This window comes from Vicugna pacos, chromosome 23 (assembly GCF_048564905.1).
Source record: "Vicugna pacos chromosome 23, VicPac4, whole genome shotgun sequence".
In the NCBI taxonomy this organism is placed as follows: Eukaryota; Metazoa; Chordata; class Mammalia; order Artiodactyla; family Camelidae; genus Vicugna; species Vicugna pacos.
In genome coordinates, this window is record NC_133009.1 from 4,738,571 (window position 1) to 4,758,961 (window position 20,391).

The 20,391-nt window shown below is 41.7% G+C and overlaps 1 protein-coding gene across 7 annotated transcripts in view; it reads right to left on the reverse strand.

The window, feature by feature from the left end:
* SRGAP2 (SLIT-ROBO Rho GTPase activating protein 2) overlaps nucleotides 1-20,391 on the reverse strand; it is a 233,911-nt gene that overhangs the window by 113,740 nt on the left and 99,780 nt on the right. For all 7 annotated transcript variants that reach the window (XM_072948342.1, XM_072948340.1, XM_072948339.1 and 4 more), the window contains exon 4: nucleotides 972-1,134. In XM_072948342.1, coding sequence (XP_072804443.1) covers nucleotides 972-1,134 — 163 coding nt within the window. The remainder of the gene's footprint in view (nucleotides 1-971; nucleotides 1,135-20,391) is intronic.

A 20,391-nucleotide genomic window follows, 5' to 3' on the forward strand; every position in this document is an offset into this window, starting at 1 on the left:
GCCTTCTAAAAAGTCTTCTGGGGATGTCAGAGCTTCAACGGGAGACACAGTAGGTATATTATGTACAATGGTTGGGGCTTTTGCCACCATCTGTAACCAAAACTCATGAATAAATGACTCTATTAAAAGCTCAGGTTGAAAGAGCTTAGAAAAGAGCCTCTTGAGTTTCCAAGAGGCGGCTTCCACTACTGACAGGTGAGGTGAGTTTGGCATTTATTTCTTAAGATTATCACAATCAATTCTGAGTTTTTCCTTGGTCAAATTTTTCAACATACACCCAAGGTATAGTGACAAACAATGAGCTTCAGAAAGCATTCAGGGACCCAAAGACGAAGCTATGTCACGATAAGAATAACCAAGTCCATGATGAGATGAGACCTTGGCCAAGATGAGAACTTAGAAAGAGAACTAAACCAAAAACATAAACATATGTGAATTTGCTAAATGAACTAGAAGAGGAAATCATGAAATGACACTGAGGTCCTGGAATCACAGCTTCACAAATTACTTAAGGAAATCAAGCAAGTACAGACATTATTAATATACACAGATTATGGATTATGTTGTAAGTCTGGGGGTTGTACCTTGCAAATGGTTACTTTCCCAGGACTACTGTAAATTCAGCTCAAAAGGGAAAACAAAAAGCCAATTCAATATTCTTTTCTGTAAGTATGTGATGGAGCATGACCAATGGAAAGCCTTCTAAGTGGGTCAATAAGATGTTCTTTCAGTTATTTACAAGATTGTGTCTGTGACCATAACTAGCTATTTACTTTTTCATTTTTAATTTATTTATTTTTTGTAGGGGAGGTAATTAAATTTATTTATTTATTTATTTATTTATTTATTTATTTATTTATTTATTTATTTATTTATTTATTTTAATGGAGGTGCTAGGGCTTGAACCCAGGACCTCGTGCATGCTAAGCACGCGTTCTACCACTGAGTTCTACCCTCCACCCACTATTTACCTTTTTAAAGAGTCTTCCTGAGTCCTCGCTGACTTGGACAAATCGAGGAATGATGTTATTCAGGTAGATGTCACTCAGGGTGGTATGGTCCCTGCTCTCCCGCTTCACCTGGTTTAAGAGGAGATTCCAGCAGTTGACTGGAGAGAGAACATTCTGATCCTTCCTGCAAAGAAACAGCAAGAAAAAAAAATCGGTGCTGGTGAGCAGGCAGGGCCGACATCCATGACTACAGTCCATGACCCCACATCCCAGCGACTGGAGCCAAACCAGAAATAAAGATATCTTTCCTGAAGCTGCACCTCTAGTTTTCTCTTTTTTCTAAAAATCAGTGGAGAAAAAAAGAAGAAAATAAGAGCAATGAGAAGGAGAGAGAGGAGGAAGGAAGAGGGAAAGAGGAACAGAAGCAAGATTATCTGTTGAGCTTCTACTATGTTGTAGAAACTTGGTGAAAGCTTTATACACATTATCCCATCTACGTGCCATCATTTCGTTGCCAGAAAAGAACTACTATTAACCTCATTTTACCGATTAAAAAAAACCAACTCAAGAGAGGTTGTCACTTGTCCATAGCCAGTAAGGAGTCACAGAGACAGTAAGAGGGAGTCACGGACCAGAATCACAGTTCTGTGCTGACTAGAACAATTCTAGGAGGTCTGACCAAAGTCCATAGCCCCAACCACTAAGTCACTTGGTTTGCATCTAGGGCTAGAGGCAAAAGTGAAGTCTCCAGACAAAATCTACGCTATAGACTAAATCCCCACACATTCTCTATTGAAGGACTGAATGAAGACAACAGTGGAGGCGTTTGCCATGTAAAAGTCACTAAAAATTCTTTAGTCCCACAGAACGCATCTAAGGAGGTTTGAGGTCATTGATTGAGCCATTTTCTACTGTTGTAAGCAACCAAGAGCAAAAACCATATCTAAACACATGTATTCCTATGACACGTTTAGCCTGAGCGGAGCAGTAAAGCATCAAACCTCGATGCTCATTTCTAAGGAAAACACTGTGATTCGAAAGAATTCCTGATTATCTTCTCAGCTCACAGCACTAATTTAAGCAACAGAAAGTTCTGCATCCACAAGCTGGATTTCTTTGAGGAGAGAAACAGAGGGCAGGGGTTATTTATCAAGGGCTTACTGTGTACTTGGCACAAAGGCTGGGCCCTATGCTCACACTGTTTAACTTGAACCCTACAAAACCTGATGAAGTGGGGGTTTATCAAGTACATTCAGCAGATGAGGAAAGTTGGACTAAGAAAGGTTAAGTATCTTGTTCAAGGTCACATAGCTAAAAAGTGGTAATGCTGGAATTCAAAAACGAGCCCCGTAATTGCAAACAGGATGCTCTTAATCACTGCAAAGTATCATAACTTCTTTGTTCCCCGCTTCCTTCCTCCCTCCCTACAGTCAGACTCTTAATGCGAAGAAAGTAAGCTGAGGGTGGCTCAGTTATGGAGTCCGTACTGCCTCCACTCAGGGCTGGAGGCTGCCAGGCACCTGTGACTTGTAGAGCATGAAATTCAACTTAGAAGGGCTCCTTCAATTCAGTTGTAAGGTAACTATTAACAACTAATCACGCCACACCTACTCTGGCTTCTGAACAGACCATTAAATCAAAATATCTGTTTAACCAGCACCAAGAGGCTGCTTTAAAACAATGAACATTAGAGTCCAAATTCGAACTGCTCTATACCTGGCCCCACCCCTTGCCGCAGGCACTACACTTCTGTGGTCAAAATCCCTAACATGCACGTGCTGACCACTGTGTAACATCGTGTCCACTTGCCTTTCTAGGCAAATGAAAATATTTCTATGAAAATTGAAAAAAATATATATACTAGTTGAGAGAGATACATATAATTAAATCTACTTATTTCAAAATTTCTAGCACCTAAAGAAAAAAAGGTAAATAGGAAACAACCCTAAACTCAAAATGGTGAGAGATGTGAGCACATTCAGCAACATTTAATGTTTCCGTTGCCAGAAAACTTTCAAGCTGATCCCAAATCAGCTTCAGTTATAAAATCCTAAATAATCTAATTTAAGTTTTATTGGGTGGCAAGACATCCATGTCTTCAATAAGCACAGGTGTACCAGGTAATTCCACTGGCTTTTTAAAAGGGCAGACCTCGCGAGACCTTAACTTTACAACTGGTTTCAGTCTATTTCTTGTGGGTGAACATGGTAGGGGGTGGTGTCTATTGGTTCTTCCCCTACAGAACTTTACACACATGAAAATGACAGTACAGTTCAATTTTACAAATGTATAAATGTGTATCTTAAATTAACAAAGTATAACAGTAGGGGCTTTAGTGGTTATAAAAATGCTGATGTCACAGAACAGCATGGGAGACGAGGAAAGACCTATATATAACAGAACAGAACATCAGAGGTACGAACAAAGGGTCAGCCTGCTCACCCACGCAGACCACAGAGCACAAGTGAAGGCAGGAGAGGCAAAACCAATCCAACACCACGGAAAAGGATACAAAGCATAATCCTAAAGAAACCCTTGAGTAAACAAAGATGAGTTAATAAAAAGGATGGGCAGAAGTGGGAATCTTTTAAAATGCCTATGATTCAACACTAATAAATCTGTATTTATTAAGAACTTCTAAGGTGCCACAAGTACTTTTACCACGTGTATTTATTTCCATTCTTACAGCTTGTGGTGGGCCAGCTATTATTGGATTCAATGAAAAGGAGCTTTTAAAGTATGTTCTGAGAAACTCTGGAATTACAGAGATTCACTTTTCAGTTTCAAACGACTATAACACACCCATTCAAATGAGCAACACCCACTTAAACACGTAAGGGACCCAGGACCCAGTTTCCCTGCAACAGACACCAACAGTGTCTCACGGGCTGCTAGGTGAGCTTCATTATATGCAAGCTTTGGAATAAAGAGTGAAAGTCTGTATCCAAAAAGCTGAAAAATGTGTTATTTGTTAAAATGAATGTTGCTCTGCACAGGTTTAGTCTTTAATTCAACTTGTGTGCCTCTTTGGGTAAAGCTGTTCAGGTGAGCACAGGGTTTGACACATAGCTGCCAAGTTCAATGACATGCCACAGAAAGCTCAGGGGCCTATTTTAGGTTCATGGTAAGCCATAGTTGGGTAGTGAGAATGTATACGCTCAGTATCATCTCATTTCATTGTCCGGTGCTGTAAAGCTTACTATACACGTCCATTTATCCAATTAATACTTGTGACGAAAAATGGGAACAGCTGCTAGTTAATGTTACTGATTCAACTTTAAAACAAAACCGTCCTTCTTTTTCAAGCATCTAAATTAATTTAAAACTACCTTGAGATTATGACAACTCGTCTGTGTGGATCGAGATTTTCTTTTTTTAAAATTTAATTTATTTTTTAATCAATTTTGGGGGGGTAATCAGGTTTATTTGTTTGTTTGTTTGTTTGTTTAATAGAGAGGTACTGGGGATTGAACCCAGGACCTTGTGCACACTAAGCACATACTCTACCACTGAACAATACCCTCCCCTCTGAATCAAGATTTTCTTGGTATTGAGCAACCCAAGCCAGAACCTGAAATAACATGGATGCTGAAACTGATACAAAACTCCAACTGATTCACAATCTGGGTCCACAGTATTTTGGATTCAGAAACCCAGCTTTATCATTCTCTCTTATCAGCTCTGTAATAAGCATTCTTCATAAATTTGCACTTTAAAACTAGATTTACACCAATAAAAGACTGCTTTGATCTGTTGCATATGTTGGGGTTCTATATAAGACTTTTACTTTAAAAAAGGAGTCTATGCAGAGAAAGACAAATATCATATGAAGTCACTTATATGTGGAATCTAAAAAATAATAAAGATACAAATTTTATTTACAGACCAGAAATAGACTCACGGACATAGAAAACAAACTGATTACCAGGAGGGAAAGGGGAAGAGGAGGGGTAAATTAGGAGTTTGGGATTAACAGATACACATTACTATATATAAAACAGATAAACAACAAGGACCTACTGTATATAGCACAGGGAACTATATTCAATTCCTTGTAATGAGCTGTTATGGAAAAGAAACTGAAAAAATATGTATGTATGTATATGTATAGCTGAATCGCTTGGCTGTACACCTGAAACTAATACTTCAATAAAAAAAATAAGAATTAAAAAAAAAAAGGAGCCTGTGGCCGTAAAAAAATAGCATTAGACTCTGTTGCCTGTTTCTCCTGGGGCACACACTCTCTTTTACTATTACTATACTGTAGCTTTTCATACAATATTTTTGGCTCTTTGAGTTTGTATGCTGTCTCAGGCTGACTTCTCCTTTCAACTGAGGTGTTTTAATTAATTCATTTATTTATTTTGGGACAGTGGTGGGGAAGGAGGGGTGTAGGGCATGGGGTAGGAGGGGAACACAAATACACCGTAGAGACAATTTTCCCAGCCAACACGAACAAAGGCGAAACACACCGCAGGCTGGAAAATGAGCAAGTCAACGAGACGTGATTTCATAGGGAGCACATTAAGGTTCTGCGAGAATGGTTTCCTGCTTCCACGGCTTTGCAGCCTTATTTTATTTGGGGGCTGCTAGAGCCAAGGGAGCTTCGTTTGGTCCGGAGATTGAAATTTGTCTTTATATCTTTTCCATCTATCATTTGTTTGTACAGTTTCTTTACTTTCCCCGCCCCCAGAGTCTTAGGTTGTGTAATACTTGGGCATTTAAAGAAAAGGCTCTCCATCCCTTAGGAATGTGCTGAACAGCTGCAAACCTCCTCAAACACTAATCCCTAAAAAGCAGACAAAATATCCAGAAGTATTTTTCTTACTTAAAAAATTTTTTTTCAGGAGGAAGATCAAGAAAACATAATAATGACTCTGGAGTCAAAGGAGGGGAAAAAAAAAAAAGGAGGCGGCTGGGGAAGTTGCGAGCTGGCTGTGCATCCACAGGAGAGATTATCATTATAAATGCACTCAAAGAGCTAAACCCGCACAGCTGAATCATTAACTTCAAATACATTAGCCTGTTAGCCCAGTTTTCCTCCTTCAACTTAGACTATTTATGGATGTTCAAGAAACTTAGCGACAAATCCTTAAAGGGATTTCTGTAAAATACCTAAGGCGAAGAGCAAACTCCATAAAGGTCCAAACTGGTCTCTACATTACACTTCTTTTTGCCCATACCCCCTCTGCTCGGTTTCAGTTTTCTTACCTATAAAATGGACATATGCCCTGTAGTACATTGAGCTCCCTAAAGATCTTCAAAGCATGATTGTAAAAGGAAGCTCTCCTGGCCTAAAGCACCATTTAATTAATAATTGCTATATTCATAGCTCTGCAAATGGGCCACCTGATGCAAGCCTGGCTTGAGCTTCTGCATTGCTTTACTGAGGTACGTTTCCTTTTGGACCAACAGTGTCTGACTTGCCATCTTCACGGGGCTCTAGTGTGGCTCAACTGAGATGCTGGATGCAAAAGAATTATATCAACAGCAAAGCACTACACAAATGTGAAGAAATATTATTATTTTTATTTCCAAACAAAGTAGGATTCAGCTTTCATCAATTTCCAACATGCTCCTCACCCAGCCCTGGGCCAGGGCCAAGAGCACAGCCTGCTGCAAATGCACAGCCCTCGGCAAATAATGGTGGGGATCAGACAGCAGCAACAGGCAATTAACCAAGCAGCTGTAAGTCTCTGGGAAGACGTGAGGGAGATACCAACGGGAGAGCAGAATTTAATCTGTCACTGTCCTTCCCCTAAGGCATAAGGTGGAAGGATCAGTCCTGCATCCCACACAGGGAACAGTGCTGAACTAGACAGGAAGGCAGCCTCGGCAACTTCCACTGAGCCCCCGCTTTCTCAGCATTCCTATCAAAACTGCCAGTCTGTATATAAAGGCAGCAGATATCAATACATCTAAGAAGAATGTGGTTTCTCACTTTTAAAAATAGACATGTATGTGATGATAGACAAAACCCCAAATGAGTGAAATAAACATATCATTCAATGGGGATTACTGAGTGCCCAACTCTAAGGAGGATTAAAAAAAAAAGTACATGCATAATAAAAGGGATCATTTAGTGATAGCGGGACAGGGAACTAATGACAAGAAGGAGGCTGGAGTTTTAAACCTAAACTCCTGCCTGGCACCTTGATTCAAATGAAATGAACTGAGGCAGCCAAAGAGATTATTTTATTCAGATGAGTGTTATTAGCCTTTCTGGCTTATTTTCTCTATTATGCATTTTGCTGATGCTGACAGAAGCAGACCGGCTGGATGGAGAGGAAAAGCCGCAGCGGATTTATGGCTTGACAGCGCCATGCATAAAATCAGACCCTTGCTGACCCAGATAAGCCAGAGGATGGATAGGATTTGCTGGGGAAGGTGTTAAAAGAAGGAGGGGAGGAAAAAAACCCACCAAAGTGGAAAGTGACTTGAAAAAGATTCTGCCTATAATGGTGGCTGCTGGTTGTGTGACCCAGTAGTAAGTACAGTGTCACCCTGGAGGCGTCTTTCAAAGATAGAGGAGTGGGCAGGCAGGGAGCGGGCAGGCACACTTCTCTGGGCTTATCACTGCTCCAGCTTCAGCTTTGTCAGCAATGAGATTACAGTAGGAGAGCTCACAGACAGAAAGAGAAAAGGGCCAAAGGCAAAAATGTATGTTCTATGTACGGAGAAATGAACTTCCAAATTTTCAGGGATAAGTTAATACCACAAATTGTCTTCAGTAGCCTAGACAGATGATTAGAAAGGATTCCAGCAGTGGTGTACCCATCTCACTCAAAATAGTCTACACTGCCCCCTATAATCAGGTTTGGGGGAAGAGCTTATGGAAATGGAATTCTTGTGGCTCTGGATTAGTTCCAAGGAGCCCAGCCACACCCTTGGGATAATGACATATCCAAGGACTGGGAGCTTACGTATCTGCTTTGAAGTTGAGAAATGGACTAGCACGCATCTGACATCTTAATAACCATTTATTGTAGGACCAAGGTTCCTCAGAGTTTGGTCAGAGAACTGGGAGTGGGTCCCAAATCTGAGCCATTGTAGATGCTAAATGGAAATCTGTCCATCAATTGACATCAAGTGGGAGACTGCTTTCTCTTCAACCACCCTCACCCTCACCCCGTGTTCATGGCAGGGAGAGGAGGTTAGAGGTTCACTCTCAATTCTTTGGGTCCTATGAGAAGAGATGTGGCTGGTGGGGGGCAGGGGAGTGTCTACCTGAGATCTGAATCTCTTCTGTCTAGATTTCTTACCTAGATTTCTGACAGCAACCTCCTTCTTTGAGTCCCTGATCTATAAAGTCGTCTTATTTCATTCCTTCATTCGACGAATACTGATTGAACATCTACTATGTGCCTGCACTGTTCTGGACACTAGGGATAAAGGGAGCAAGATTCTTGTTTCCAGCCTGCTTCTCTCATGTTTGCAGACCTTCTGGATTCAAGACATGACTTTCCTGCTCCTAGTCTGTCCATCAGCCACACATCTTATCCTGGTCTTAATGCTTGGGTGTACACTGGCTTGGCTGACCAATTGTAAAATCCTGATTTGGCTGGCTTAGAAGATCTGCTGATAGCTTCTGCAGACCTGAGTCCTTCCCTTCATTTACACCCTGTGTCTTGCCACTAGCACTCTCAGAACTAAAGGGAGGTATAAACACAGAGGTTACTAAACCCTCTTTGTGCACTCTGGGTACAATCTAAATACTGGAGAACAAACACTTGACACTCCATCCCAATATGAGCCACAGAACTAAGAGCTTAGAAATTTACTTATGTATTAAAATTACCCCCTGCCAGCCCCCCCAAATAGGCTGTGATCGTATCAAACAAAGGTCTGAACTAACTAATTCACTTAATTAAAATAAAATATCATAGCAAGAGCAAAAGACTAACAAAGTTATGACTGATGACCAAGGAACAAAAAAGTAATATACATTCCTCAGTTTAAACAGATTTTATAACCATCTAACGTTAACAGTTGGATCCACATATTCCATAGAATAACCTGCATACAACTCTACAATTATATCTTCAGTTTTTTCTTCTTTAGTTAATTAAGATGTCACTAGAAACTCCATAAGTAATTACAGCACATGACAAACATACAGAGAAAAAAAAAATACACGCAGATGTGTTAGCAGATTTTTTTAAATGAATGAAATCTTGGGAGATGACCGAGACAGACAGTCTGGCTCATTCCTGGTAGTTCATTCGAGAAAAATAAATACCTGTCTGTGCCAAACTGAAATGACGTCACTCAGAAATCCACACACTTATTTTCAAAGCAGTAACCACTACCTTGGGAGCGAACATCTCTCTGGCACCAGGCACAGAGAAGCTTGATATACAGCCAAGAACTCCTCCCGCCTGGCAAATGGTCCTTAAGCATGTCGAGTACCGACAAGCTGCTTGGGAAGAAAGGGTATCCCTAAGATTCAGACCCCCCCTCCGGAATACCTGTTAACAGGACAATGTGTTTCCATACATGGCTCATGATAACAATGAGAAAGGAGGAATAAATTAATATGATTTGGTCCTGCGAAACCACAGAGCTACTTGGAACGAAGTGTAAATAGTCATCAGATCAGCTGCATGCATCACCATCAGTTCTCGTGTGTCATTTTGGTATCTATCTTGTCTTCCTGGAAGGAAGTCTCTTGAGGTCAGGGGATAGGTTGGGATATTCAGTGAACATCTATCACCAAGAATGGGTGGGCAGTTAATCAACATTGACTAATAACAGATGTCACAGCCACAGAAATCCTGTAAGTGTTGAGCACAGTAAGATAATTCACTTAAGGAATAGTTAATATCTTCAGCCTCCATCAATCTTGCCTAATCATGAATCTGGGTGGCTGATGAGTGACTGAATTTGTACACCCATTGGCTTGTGTGCTCAAAATTACAGAATATTACTAACCATGCTGCTACTTTGCTGGCAAAATTTTAAAGGGTTGAGTGGAATAAAGATGACCTGCTCAATTTCCAGGTTAATAGATTACTGAATTCTACAGGTCTGCAAGGAATCTGGATGAACAAGGATACCCCATCCCAGCAAGATGGTATAAAGCACCGTGAACCTTGCTTACGACCTACAGTCTAAATTCTGCTACTCGCTAGCCAGGTAACCTTGGGTAAGTCAGATGCACTTCAACACTTCTTCATCTGTTTAAAAAAAAAAATGAGGACAGCAGATCTGCCCTGCCTAATTCACACAGCTATTAGGAAGATCAAGTCCAACAAGGCGATGTCCATAATAAAAAGTCACAAACACTCAAGTGTTCCACACCTACAAATCAGTAGCGTCATCGTGTGTTATTATTGTTATAACTACTGTTATTACTTGACAGTCCATACAGTGTATTTACACCCACAAAACAAGGTAGACAAATATGTCCCCAAATTCCCAGGCCTTCATACCCAACTTTGCAATGAACTTGCTTTATAAATTTCGTTCTTCGTCAGTACACTAAATACAATACACTTCGTTGCTACTAACTTATCTGGTTCTCTGCAAAGTCCCAACCTCAGTGAATCTCCTGTGGGGAAAAGACCTGGGAAGAGGCTTGAAAGGGAAGACTTTTAAAATGCAAAGAGAAGGGCCAGAGGGTATCAAAAATAGAATCATGGTACTTCAGAGCTAGAAGGGACTTTCAAGATGATCTAGAGCCTAGACCAAACTTGTCATTTTTAAGTGAGGTAATTGAGGCTCAGGGAGCCAGGGGTCACATAGATAGTGGCAGAGCAAGGCAAGGACCCAGGTCTCCTGACTAGCACTCATTTTCTTATTTTATTGTGGTTGTTGCTCTACTTCAAGTAAAATGCCCTGAGCATCTATAAAGCACTGGTGCTGAAAGAGTTAATGGACAATATTCAGCTGCCTAAGCCTCAGAGCACAGAGCTATTCTAACAGGACTACCGAGCACATAACAGGAATACCAAGGGTCCATGAACCCAGAGGGAGCAAAACTGCTGGTGCCTGACGGCGCCGGCAAGCATGTTGACACGCTGCATGTGGTTACACATGAAAGGCGAGTGAATAGGAAAAGCAGTTTTGAATCCCACCCCATTCTAATTTGGGACTGGCTCTGGGCATCTACTGGAGGGCTGGGCCACACCCTAGCCACTCTGTAAAATGACACTTCAGTTCCTGCGCTCTCTCTTCCGTGGTCTCCATTAACTCCTTCTGTGCCTTCACAAGGGCCGTAACAGATATTAGAAAAAGAGGGCCATCGAAGGACAGCAAGACCCAGGAGTGGGCGTGGGTGGCTGGGGTGGCTCACCCATGGTAAGATTCTCCATCTGGATTCAGAGGACACCCACTGATATCTACCATCTCCAACCAAATGTGTGATCTGAAGCCTCAAGAGGCCAAGCTCCTAAGCCCGTAAGAGAGAGTACTTCCTCTAAGTGTGAGTGTTCAGGACCCCCAATCACCTTGCATCTGAGTCACCTGTAGTGCCTGTTTTAAAATCTGGATTCCTGTGCCCCTCTTGCCAGAGATTCTGATTCCCTAGGAGTAGAGTGATGCTCAGGACTCTGCATCCCACATAATTTTATGCACATCAAAAATGTAAGAACCAATGCCCTTAAAGCAATGTTCTTTCAAACTGTGGGATACAACACACTAGTGGGGTTAAAAAAAAAGTCAACCTAGCAGGTCATCAGCTAGCATTTCTCAAAAAATGAAACAGAAAACGGTGGAACAGAATAACACAGAACACAGAAGAAAATATCAGAGTGCATCAATAGAGCAAAGATCTATAGGTATTATTTTGCAAAAGTGTTGTTCTCAGTTATTTATTTTAAAGTATACATATGTCTGTGTATGTATTCCGGTTTGCAATATAAAATATTTTGGGGAGTGATTACATATATTAGGGAGTGATTACATAGCCCAGACACTTTTGAGAATCGGAGGATTCTCTTCTAAGTGTTCACCTCCAAGAAGGGAGAGAGGTGAGGAAGGAAGAGGGAAGAAGAAAGGAGGATGATATATAAATATACATCTTAATTTGCGTGAGTGGGAGGGTCCTTGAACTTCGGAAAGCCCATCCCCTGAGGACTTCTCTTGAGGACAGTTCCTACAGCGTCTAGTACTCTGGTCAGTGTAGGCACCTGACAACTGCTGGACTGTGCCAACAACCTTCTCCTGATGCTCTGAAAATGACTGCCAGTATCTGCAAGATGCACCTGCAAGATAGGTGGCCCCATCGTGTTGATTCTCTTCCTCTTATGTGCAGGGTGACCAGAAATGCTGAAGTTGAACCAGGTTCTACAGATTACTGGGAGAAAGCTGACAGCGAACTCCAAGAATGAGGACTCTGAAAGTTGATGGTGTGGGCACAATGTCACTGTTGCCTAAGGAACACACTCCCTGTCTAGAGGACCCAGGGGCAGCCTGTGGGACTGACACCTTTTTGCACCTCTATTGATAAAGTCACTAGAGGAACATACACTTCATTCCCCAGTTAGTGACTTCTCTGACCTGTTAATGTGCCCACATTTAAAGACACAGAGACCCAGCTTCACTTTCTCTACTTGACCGAAAGGATAGAAATTCCTTAGCCCTTGGATGGATGATTCAAAAAGAGCAACCACCCAGCCTTGTCAGGGGAGAAAAGAGGGAAGGGAGGGATAAATCGAGAGTTTGAGATAAACAACAAGGTCCTACTGTACAGCACAGGGAACTATAGTCAATGGCTTGTAGTCACCTGTAATGAAAAAGAATATATATATATATGTATAACTGAATCACTATGCTGTACACCAGAAACTAATACAACATTGAAAGTCAACTGATTACACTTCAATTAAAAAAAATGTTAAAAAAGAAAAAGAAAAAGTAATGATCTAGGCTTTCAACACAGTCTCATCCCAAAGGGTAAACCTATCCACATGTAAAGAGGATAAAAATGGGAGCTAAGGTTTTAGAAACCAGCCCTTGCCAAATGAGGCATACAAAGAAGAGAGGAAAAGGTGGCAAGGTGGAGGTGGAGAGGGGGCAGGGGGAGATGGAGGAGCGGGCAGGGAGGACCACTGAGAACACAGAGAGTCAAACCTCAAAACTATTCTAAAATTCCCTGATGCTTTTCAGTAATCTGTTTTCATGTGGTGGATATTGGCACAGCACCTAGGATGCTTTGGGTCCATCTGTTTTTGAACTTAAGCTGTAGGCAAGATTCAGAACAGCTGGAATCAGCAGCACTGACCATGTTAAATGTGTCTGGAGGAAGGAGAGAAATAAAATGAGTGTGGAAGACGAAGAAGAGGGTTAAATAGGCAGAGGAAGGGGAATCTGGAAGCCATCCCCAGACAGAGAGGAGAAAATGTCCAGGTCAGAACTGATGCAAATGAGCTATTAGAGAGGCCAAAGCAACTGAGTGGAGAAAGCCAAGGAGAAGCAGCACGATCATCGTAACTGGGAGCGAGCAAATGGTGCTGGAAATACTGCAAGTTCAGATGCCAACGAGCAGTGCCCTGAGGCTTCACCTCTGAGGGACCAGATCAAGATGATCCAAAGGTCCTACATCGGGCACATTACATGAGCTACTGGTAAAGAGTCTTCACAGTCATCACCTAGAAGTCGGATGAAAGCTAGATTCTTGGTTCCCTAAATGCAAGGGAGGTGACCATGGAGAAGGGCAGGGAGAATGGGAGAGAAACGGTCTTAGGAGAAAGTGCCATGGGTCCCCTTCCATAAGGTGCCTTTCCCAGAGACATGGCAGGGAAATGGAAAGGGGGCAAATGTCCACAGCATGGTCCTCCCTGTATGCTTTGTCTGGCCTTTTGAACACTGTGTTTTGGTCCTCAAGGCTAAAAACAAACAAAAACAAAACAAACAAACAAACAAAGAACTTCAAAACAGCATTGAAATCTAGTTAGTAGTCGTCATGCCTTTTTCAGAGGTAGGGGTTAGCAATTCTGAAACTACTTTGTGCACACCCTAGGAATGAGCAATTAAATAAATAGATTATGGGTAATGGGGACCAGGTTTCTCACTGTTCAGAGAACAGAGTTACAAACATGGAAAGGGGAGAAAACAGAATAAAACACGTAGTGTCTGATTGGAATTGAAGATACTGATGTGAACTCATAGGCTTTAATATAGATAACAAGATATAGAAGTATGTGGGTACATGTGTGTGTGCATACCTATGCTATTTACTACCTCGGCGGCTGAGGGGGCGATAAACAATGGTACTCTAGTAACAGAACACACCTAGCACCCGTGGTTTCTAAATACCATTCCTCACTAAAAGAAACCAGGGCTCCTTGCAGAAATGGCTCCAGAGCGGAAGCAAGGAAAATACAAGATGTGCCTGGAACATCTTGTTGTGCCAGAAAGTATCAGAAGTACTCCAAGAATGATGGAGACATCTCAAAAGGACATAGGAAGCAGCCCAAAGGGACTCCACTAGCCAAATCTGGGACAATATGAGCATTAAAATAAATCAAGATGGAAACAGATGATAACTTGTTGAATAAAATCAGAATCCCGGAGTTCACACTGATATAAATAAACAAACCACCAGACAAATACAAGGAGGAGATGGAAAGCTCTTCCTTACAGTAAAATCCCAACTGATAAACATAGAAGGAATGATGGCAACTGGAAAAATTACCATTTGGTAACTATCATAATAATAATTGATCCAAGCGAGAATCATCAATAGATGCTAAAACTGGTGAGTATAAGGTTTGAAGAATAATATATTTACAGGGTCTCAAAGTATCTCTCCAAAATCTATGCACTAATTACAAACCATAACTTAGAATAACTTTTTGGTACAGAAATCTGGTGGACACCACTTTAACCAAAGTTAACATCACCAGTAATGGGATGCAAGTGCCTCCTGATACGATACCCTGAGAAGAATATGACATCACTTCCATGGAATTTCTGCTGAGTACATAACCCGAATCAAGAAATGCCAGACATTAACAAAAGTATCAAATTAGGGAACATTCTGCAAAATAGCTAGGCTGAAAGCTCCCCCAAAATGCCAGTGTCACAAAATACAAAGAAAGACCTGAAACCTAAAGAGACAAGACAACTGAATGAAATGCATAATCCTGGACTTTCTTTTGACAGAAAGAAAATATTTGGAAAAAATGGTAAATCTGAATGTCTGTGGATTATATAATATTATTGTGTCAATATGTATACCCTGATTTTGATAACTATACTGCCATTAGGTCAGAGAACAACCTTACTTTTAGTAATACACATTGATGTACGTAGGATTAAAGGGGCATCGTGTCTGTAACTTACACTCAAGTGTTATGGAAAAACAAAATATGTATGTGCATGAGTTGTGTATGGAAAGAGAGAAAGGAAGAGAAGTATAAAGCAAATGTTAAGATGTTAACGTTTTGGGGCAATCTGGGTAAATGATACACAGAAATTCTCTGTACTATTTCTGCAATTTTTCTGCAAGTCTAAAATGATGTCCCCCAAAATTTTTAGAGATCCCATTCTGGATGAAAATTAAATCATTTCTCTCATCTTTCCTTTGGCAGTACTTTGTGTCATCTATTTTCATAAACCTTCTGTCTTCCACATGAAATGATGAGCCTTCTGAGGGCAGAGGCTGGGCCCTATACATCTCTGTGAGCCCAGCACCTGCCGAAACCTGCTGGTTGTTGATAACGAAGATGAAACCAACTGTCTATTACCGAATCACATATATTACAGATGACTAAAAGGGTCACTCAATAATCCTGGCTCCATGGGGGGAGGGTGTAGCTCAAATGGTAGAGCGTATGCTTAGCATGCACAAGGTCCTGAGTTCAATCCCGGGTATCTCCTCTAAAAATAAATAAATAAACCTAATTACTTACCCCCCCCAAAAAACAACTCTGGTTCCTTAATCTTGAACTTTATACCTTGTTAGAACACACACACAACATATACCACCTTAAAATATCTCACATTAAATGATAACTGGCTATTCTTCTGTGCCTATTTAATTCCTAGAACAGTTCTAGCATAAGTGCTGAATAAATGTTTGCTGAAAGAATAAATAAACCTCATATACCAGGACTGGTGTTCACCAAACCTTTCTATGCTAATTCACAAAGGGGCCAGGAGTGGACTTAGAAGAAATAATAGCACAAGAATGTTTTTAGACCCCAGAAAAATAAGTGAAAAATCTTCTCAAAGATTTTTCAAGCCATTTTTTTTCTAGCTAAAATGGCTCAAAACCAGGCCCAGACTTGGTAAATCATTTTTTTCCATTTGATTAAAAGGTGAGAACTTTTCTAAAGCCTTTTTAATTTAGTAGTCAAGAAAGCCTACTAAAGATAAATATTATATACATATATAATTTTTTTTCTCCATATGCCTTCCCTGACCTATGTTGTTAAGTAGGTTTCCTAATCATTCATCATCTGTCTGGAAACTCAGTATGTATATCTGGGGGCTGGGAGTGGGGTGGGGATTTAAAAAAAGACAGCACTGAACTCTTTACAAGCCACATTATCTCCACTCATTTCCAATGAATGATGTAATGAAGACCTGGCAAAACCAACACTGAGAACGTACAAGAATAAGGTTAGCATCCAAGACAAAGCCCCTAACAATAGCATTTAATCCATATATTATAAGCACCTGAATGGCTTCAGGAGGTGCTAACGGAAGAGACTTGGCAGCACGCCTGCCTGAGTGTGTGCAGGCGTGTATATGTAGGACTCGGTGGTAGGGAAGGGCACACATTTCCATTCAGGACCAGAGAAAACAGAAGCGGGCAGGTGGCTGACAAATCCAGTCCGTGTATAAAAAGGGGGAGTGGGAGGAGGGCAGGAAGTCAATAAACCTAAGAAGCCGAACCTTTCTTCATTGTGCCTGCCTTCCTGGGTTTATTTGCTCTCTATTCAGAGTCCACTCAATGCCTGTGCTTTGTCTTCCACAGGAAGTGTTCGAGGCATCATTTCCACCTGTACGCTGCAGCATCAATTCTGGACAACTTCCTCCTTTTGCTAAATCCTCGAGATGCTGCCTATAAATTCAAAGAATTTCAAGCATCAACAGAAACCCCTACCCCCACCCCCAAACTTAGTTATGAACATCTGTTGTTTACAAGGGTTCAGGCTGAGAGCTGCCAGACTTGTTCTGCAACCTCTACTTTAACACGGAGGCTGCCAGGGAGGGATGTCTGAATCTCATGCAAGGATGCCCTGTCCTAACTGCTTAAGCAGAAATCGGCAAACACAGCTCAGCATCCTCCCGTTGAAGGTAATCCTAGTTTGTTTGATTCATTTTCTAATCCTGGTTCCTTAACCAGCTAGACCCAAAATATGTTAAAACAAACAAACAAACAAAGCTACATACATTGATCCTCCCTGAATGAAAACCCGAGGGGCCACAATCCAATGATCGGTGAGGGTGTATAACGGGCAGGAGATAAGCAGAAAGGATCTGAACTCTGAAAAACCCAAGCCCTACTTTTTTCTCATTCTCCCTAAATCCTTCATTAATACTGAGCTCTTCCCATATGACTCTGTTTCTCTTCACAGTGTGAGACTTCAGCGCAGCACAGAAATCAGATATTAAAGTCTTTACTTCAATTAACTTGGGACCAAATCTAATTGAGAACATAACTGCTATCCTTTACCTCTCCCTGGCTGAGCCGAGCACGCGTGCCTCCTGAGCCCTCCGCCTTCCCTCCCTTCCTGGTGACTGCGGGAACCCACTTTGCATGAGGTCCTATTTTTAGATACATGTGCCCATGCGCACATGTGTGCTTATTATTCTCTCCCAGCCTGTCTGATTTTCCCCCATTTCAATTATGAGAGTCCTTATGGCAGAGACGGTCTTTCCTTCTTATCTTGTAAACCCTTCCACTTAACACAGTCAGCTCCCAATAAAGATGACATGGCTTTTGCCTTTAAAAGAGAACTGGATCAAAGTCAGTTCATTTAATTGGCTATGAATTTCTGAGAATTAAAGATCCTGTGAATCTGTGGCACATTGCTTCCTGTGTCTACTACAGAATTATTATGGGGCTTACAAGAGCAGAGAAAATGAATACAAAAAGCTCCCTGTGCCCAGCCAGCGCTGTTGTTAAGGGACATGATTATCAGAGTCTGAGCTCCGGTGAGCTGGAAGCCTGAGGTGTGTCCTGCTGCCATTCCAACGGCAGAGCCTGTGAGACACAGGACGCCCCCAGCCTCCAACATCTTCCCAACTGTGCATAAAAGCATGTTTTGCCCCGACCTGCCCTCACCATTCCCTGCCCTAAAAGGATGATCGGAAGCCATTTATGCAGAAGCTTGGGAGCTTCTGTTTGGCCTCATGAGACAAACAACCCTGCAAACCACAGTCTGCTATGGGTTTGCACTGCCCTGGCCTGCTGGTCTTGATGGTGGCCCCTGCGGGAGGCTGAACAGGACTGGCCTTCTTTTATTCACCTGGCGGTACAGTTGGACCTGCAGACCTCAATGCTCACATTTAATGATTTGGAAATTAGTGCTCGCTCTGAACTCCACGAGGACAAGGACATCAGAGGGTGACAAACATCCTCCTTTTGATGATTATGAGCCTGAATCTAAAAATAACATGCCAGGGCTAACTACCTGGTTCAAGGGAGTTCAGGACACCTTGTCAACAAGACACCTTAAAGGACAAAACATACAATTGCTGGGTTTTTATAGGACCTGGCCATACAATTATATAATGAGTCACGTAATTACATAGTTCCTGCCCAGTGCATCTGTATCATAAAAATCAGGAGGCAGGAAGAGTCTGTCATTCGCCAGGGCCCATGGGGGTCACTGAAGTAAATGAAGACTGACATGATACCTAGGGCCAGGCTTAAGAATGCTTAGCTCTGCACAGGGAGTAAACAGCGAATCTAATCTACTAGGGTTTTACCTACCATAGCTACGTCTGGTCCCAACTCCCAAGGACAAGGAGAATTAACCCTGCTATGTACATTTACTATGGGTCAAGCACTGTCCTAAGGGCTTCACATGTATTAATTCATTTAATCAGCCTAACCACTCCATGAGGTGGAGACCATTACCAGCCGCAATTTACAGAGGAGGAACTAAAGCAACGAAGAATCTTCATTTAAAATCGCATGGCTTTTAAGTAGAAGATCCAGGATTACAAACCCAGGAAAGCTGGTTCCAGAACCTGTGATCTTAACAATCATGCTGTATTCCTTCTGGGGTGATGATAATTACACCAGCTACCATTTTGAGGGGCATCTAGTAAGTTACAGGGACTAGGCGAGTGCTTTACATATATCTTTAGAACAACTCTTCAAGGTACGCATTACTCTCCACATTTGAAGGATGAGAAAACTGAAGTGAAAAGGGGTTAAGTGACTTGGTCAAGGTCACACAGCTATGTGTGGAAGAACTAAACTTGTCTGGATTAAAGCTCTCAGCTTTTCCTGCTAAGTCATAAAGCCTCCCAAAGAGCTTTCAAATGAATTCTTCCTCTGTTCAAAACACTGGCCACCACTCTGTCTCACTGACCCCCTCAAACTGCCTTGTGCCTCTTCTATCCTGTTTTATTCTTGTGTGAGGAGACCTCTCAACTCTTCCAAAAAGGACCCAACCGCCACCTAATCTTCTATATAGACCAGGCCAAGGAAAATCCCACCAAGGGACCCTGGTTAGTTTCTAAATAAAGGCAGCTTGAGCCATGGCAAAGGGAAGTCAATCCTTGCTCAACACCAGATGCTAATTCTGGGCAACACCTTCCCTGAAGGAACAAAGAGCTCCCACATATGTCCAAAATCAGTGAGTGGCACACTGGTCCCAGGAAGTAAGGAGTTCTTCCTCCTGGAAGCTTCTTGCTTCCTCCTACTTGTCTCCTCAAAGTCACCCCAGGCTCAAAGAGGAACTTTCTGGTCCTCCACCCTTTTCAGATTTGCAATCACAGCTATAATATTCTCCATGGCCAAATGACTATTTTTGAACCCAGTGCTAACCTGTGAGGCTGATGAACAACTCTGAATTCAATTCCAGAGGAGAAATCCATTGACGATAGGTGTCGTACCTGCAGACACAGTACACATTCAAATATGGGGCCCAAGGCCAAGAATGTGGACGCTGCAAGAATTTCACTTTAATTAATTGTGTACTTAACCTCCCACTGAAAGGAGTACTGCAGGTTGAATGTCTACCAGATTCTTGAGATACCTAAGTCCTGCTCCCTCACATCCCTTCCAATAGTTACACACTTGTAGCCAGCCAAATAAACAGATTTACTTTCCATGTGTATTTCCTTAATATACTGCTAATTTAATGTTAGTGAGAATAGGATATTGTCTTGTTCCAATCCCCAGTACCTAGCTCAGTATCTGTACATAATTAGGTTCCCCAAATGTGTACTGAATGAATGCACAAATAAATACATCTTTTAAAACCCTTTTCCCTCGCCGCAATCTGAGTACCACAGACAATACAAAGAATGT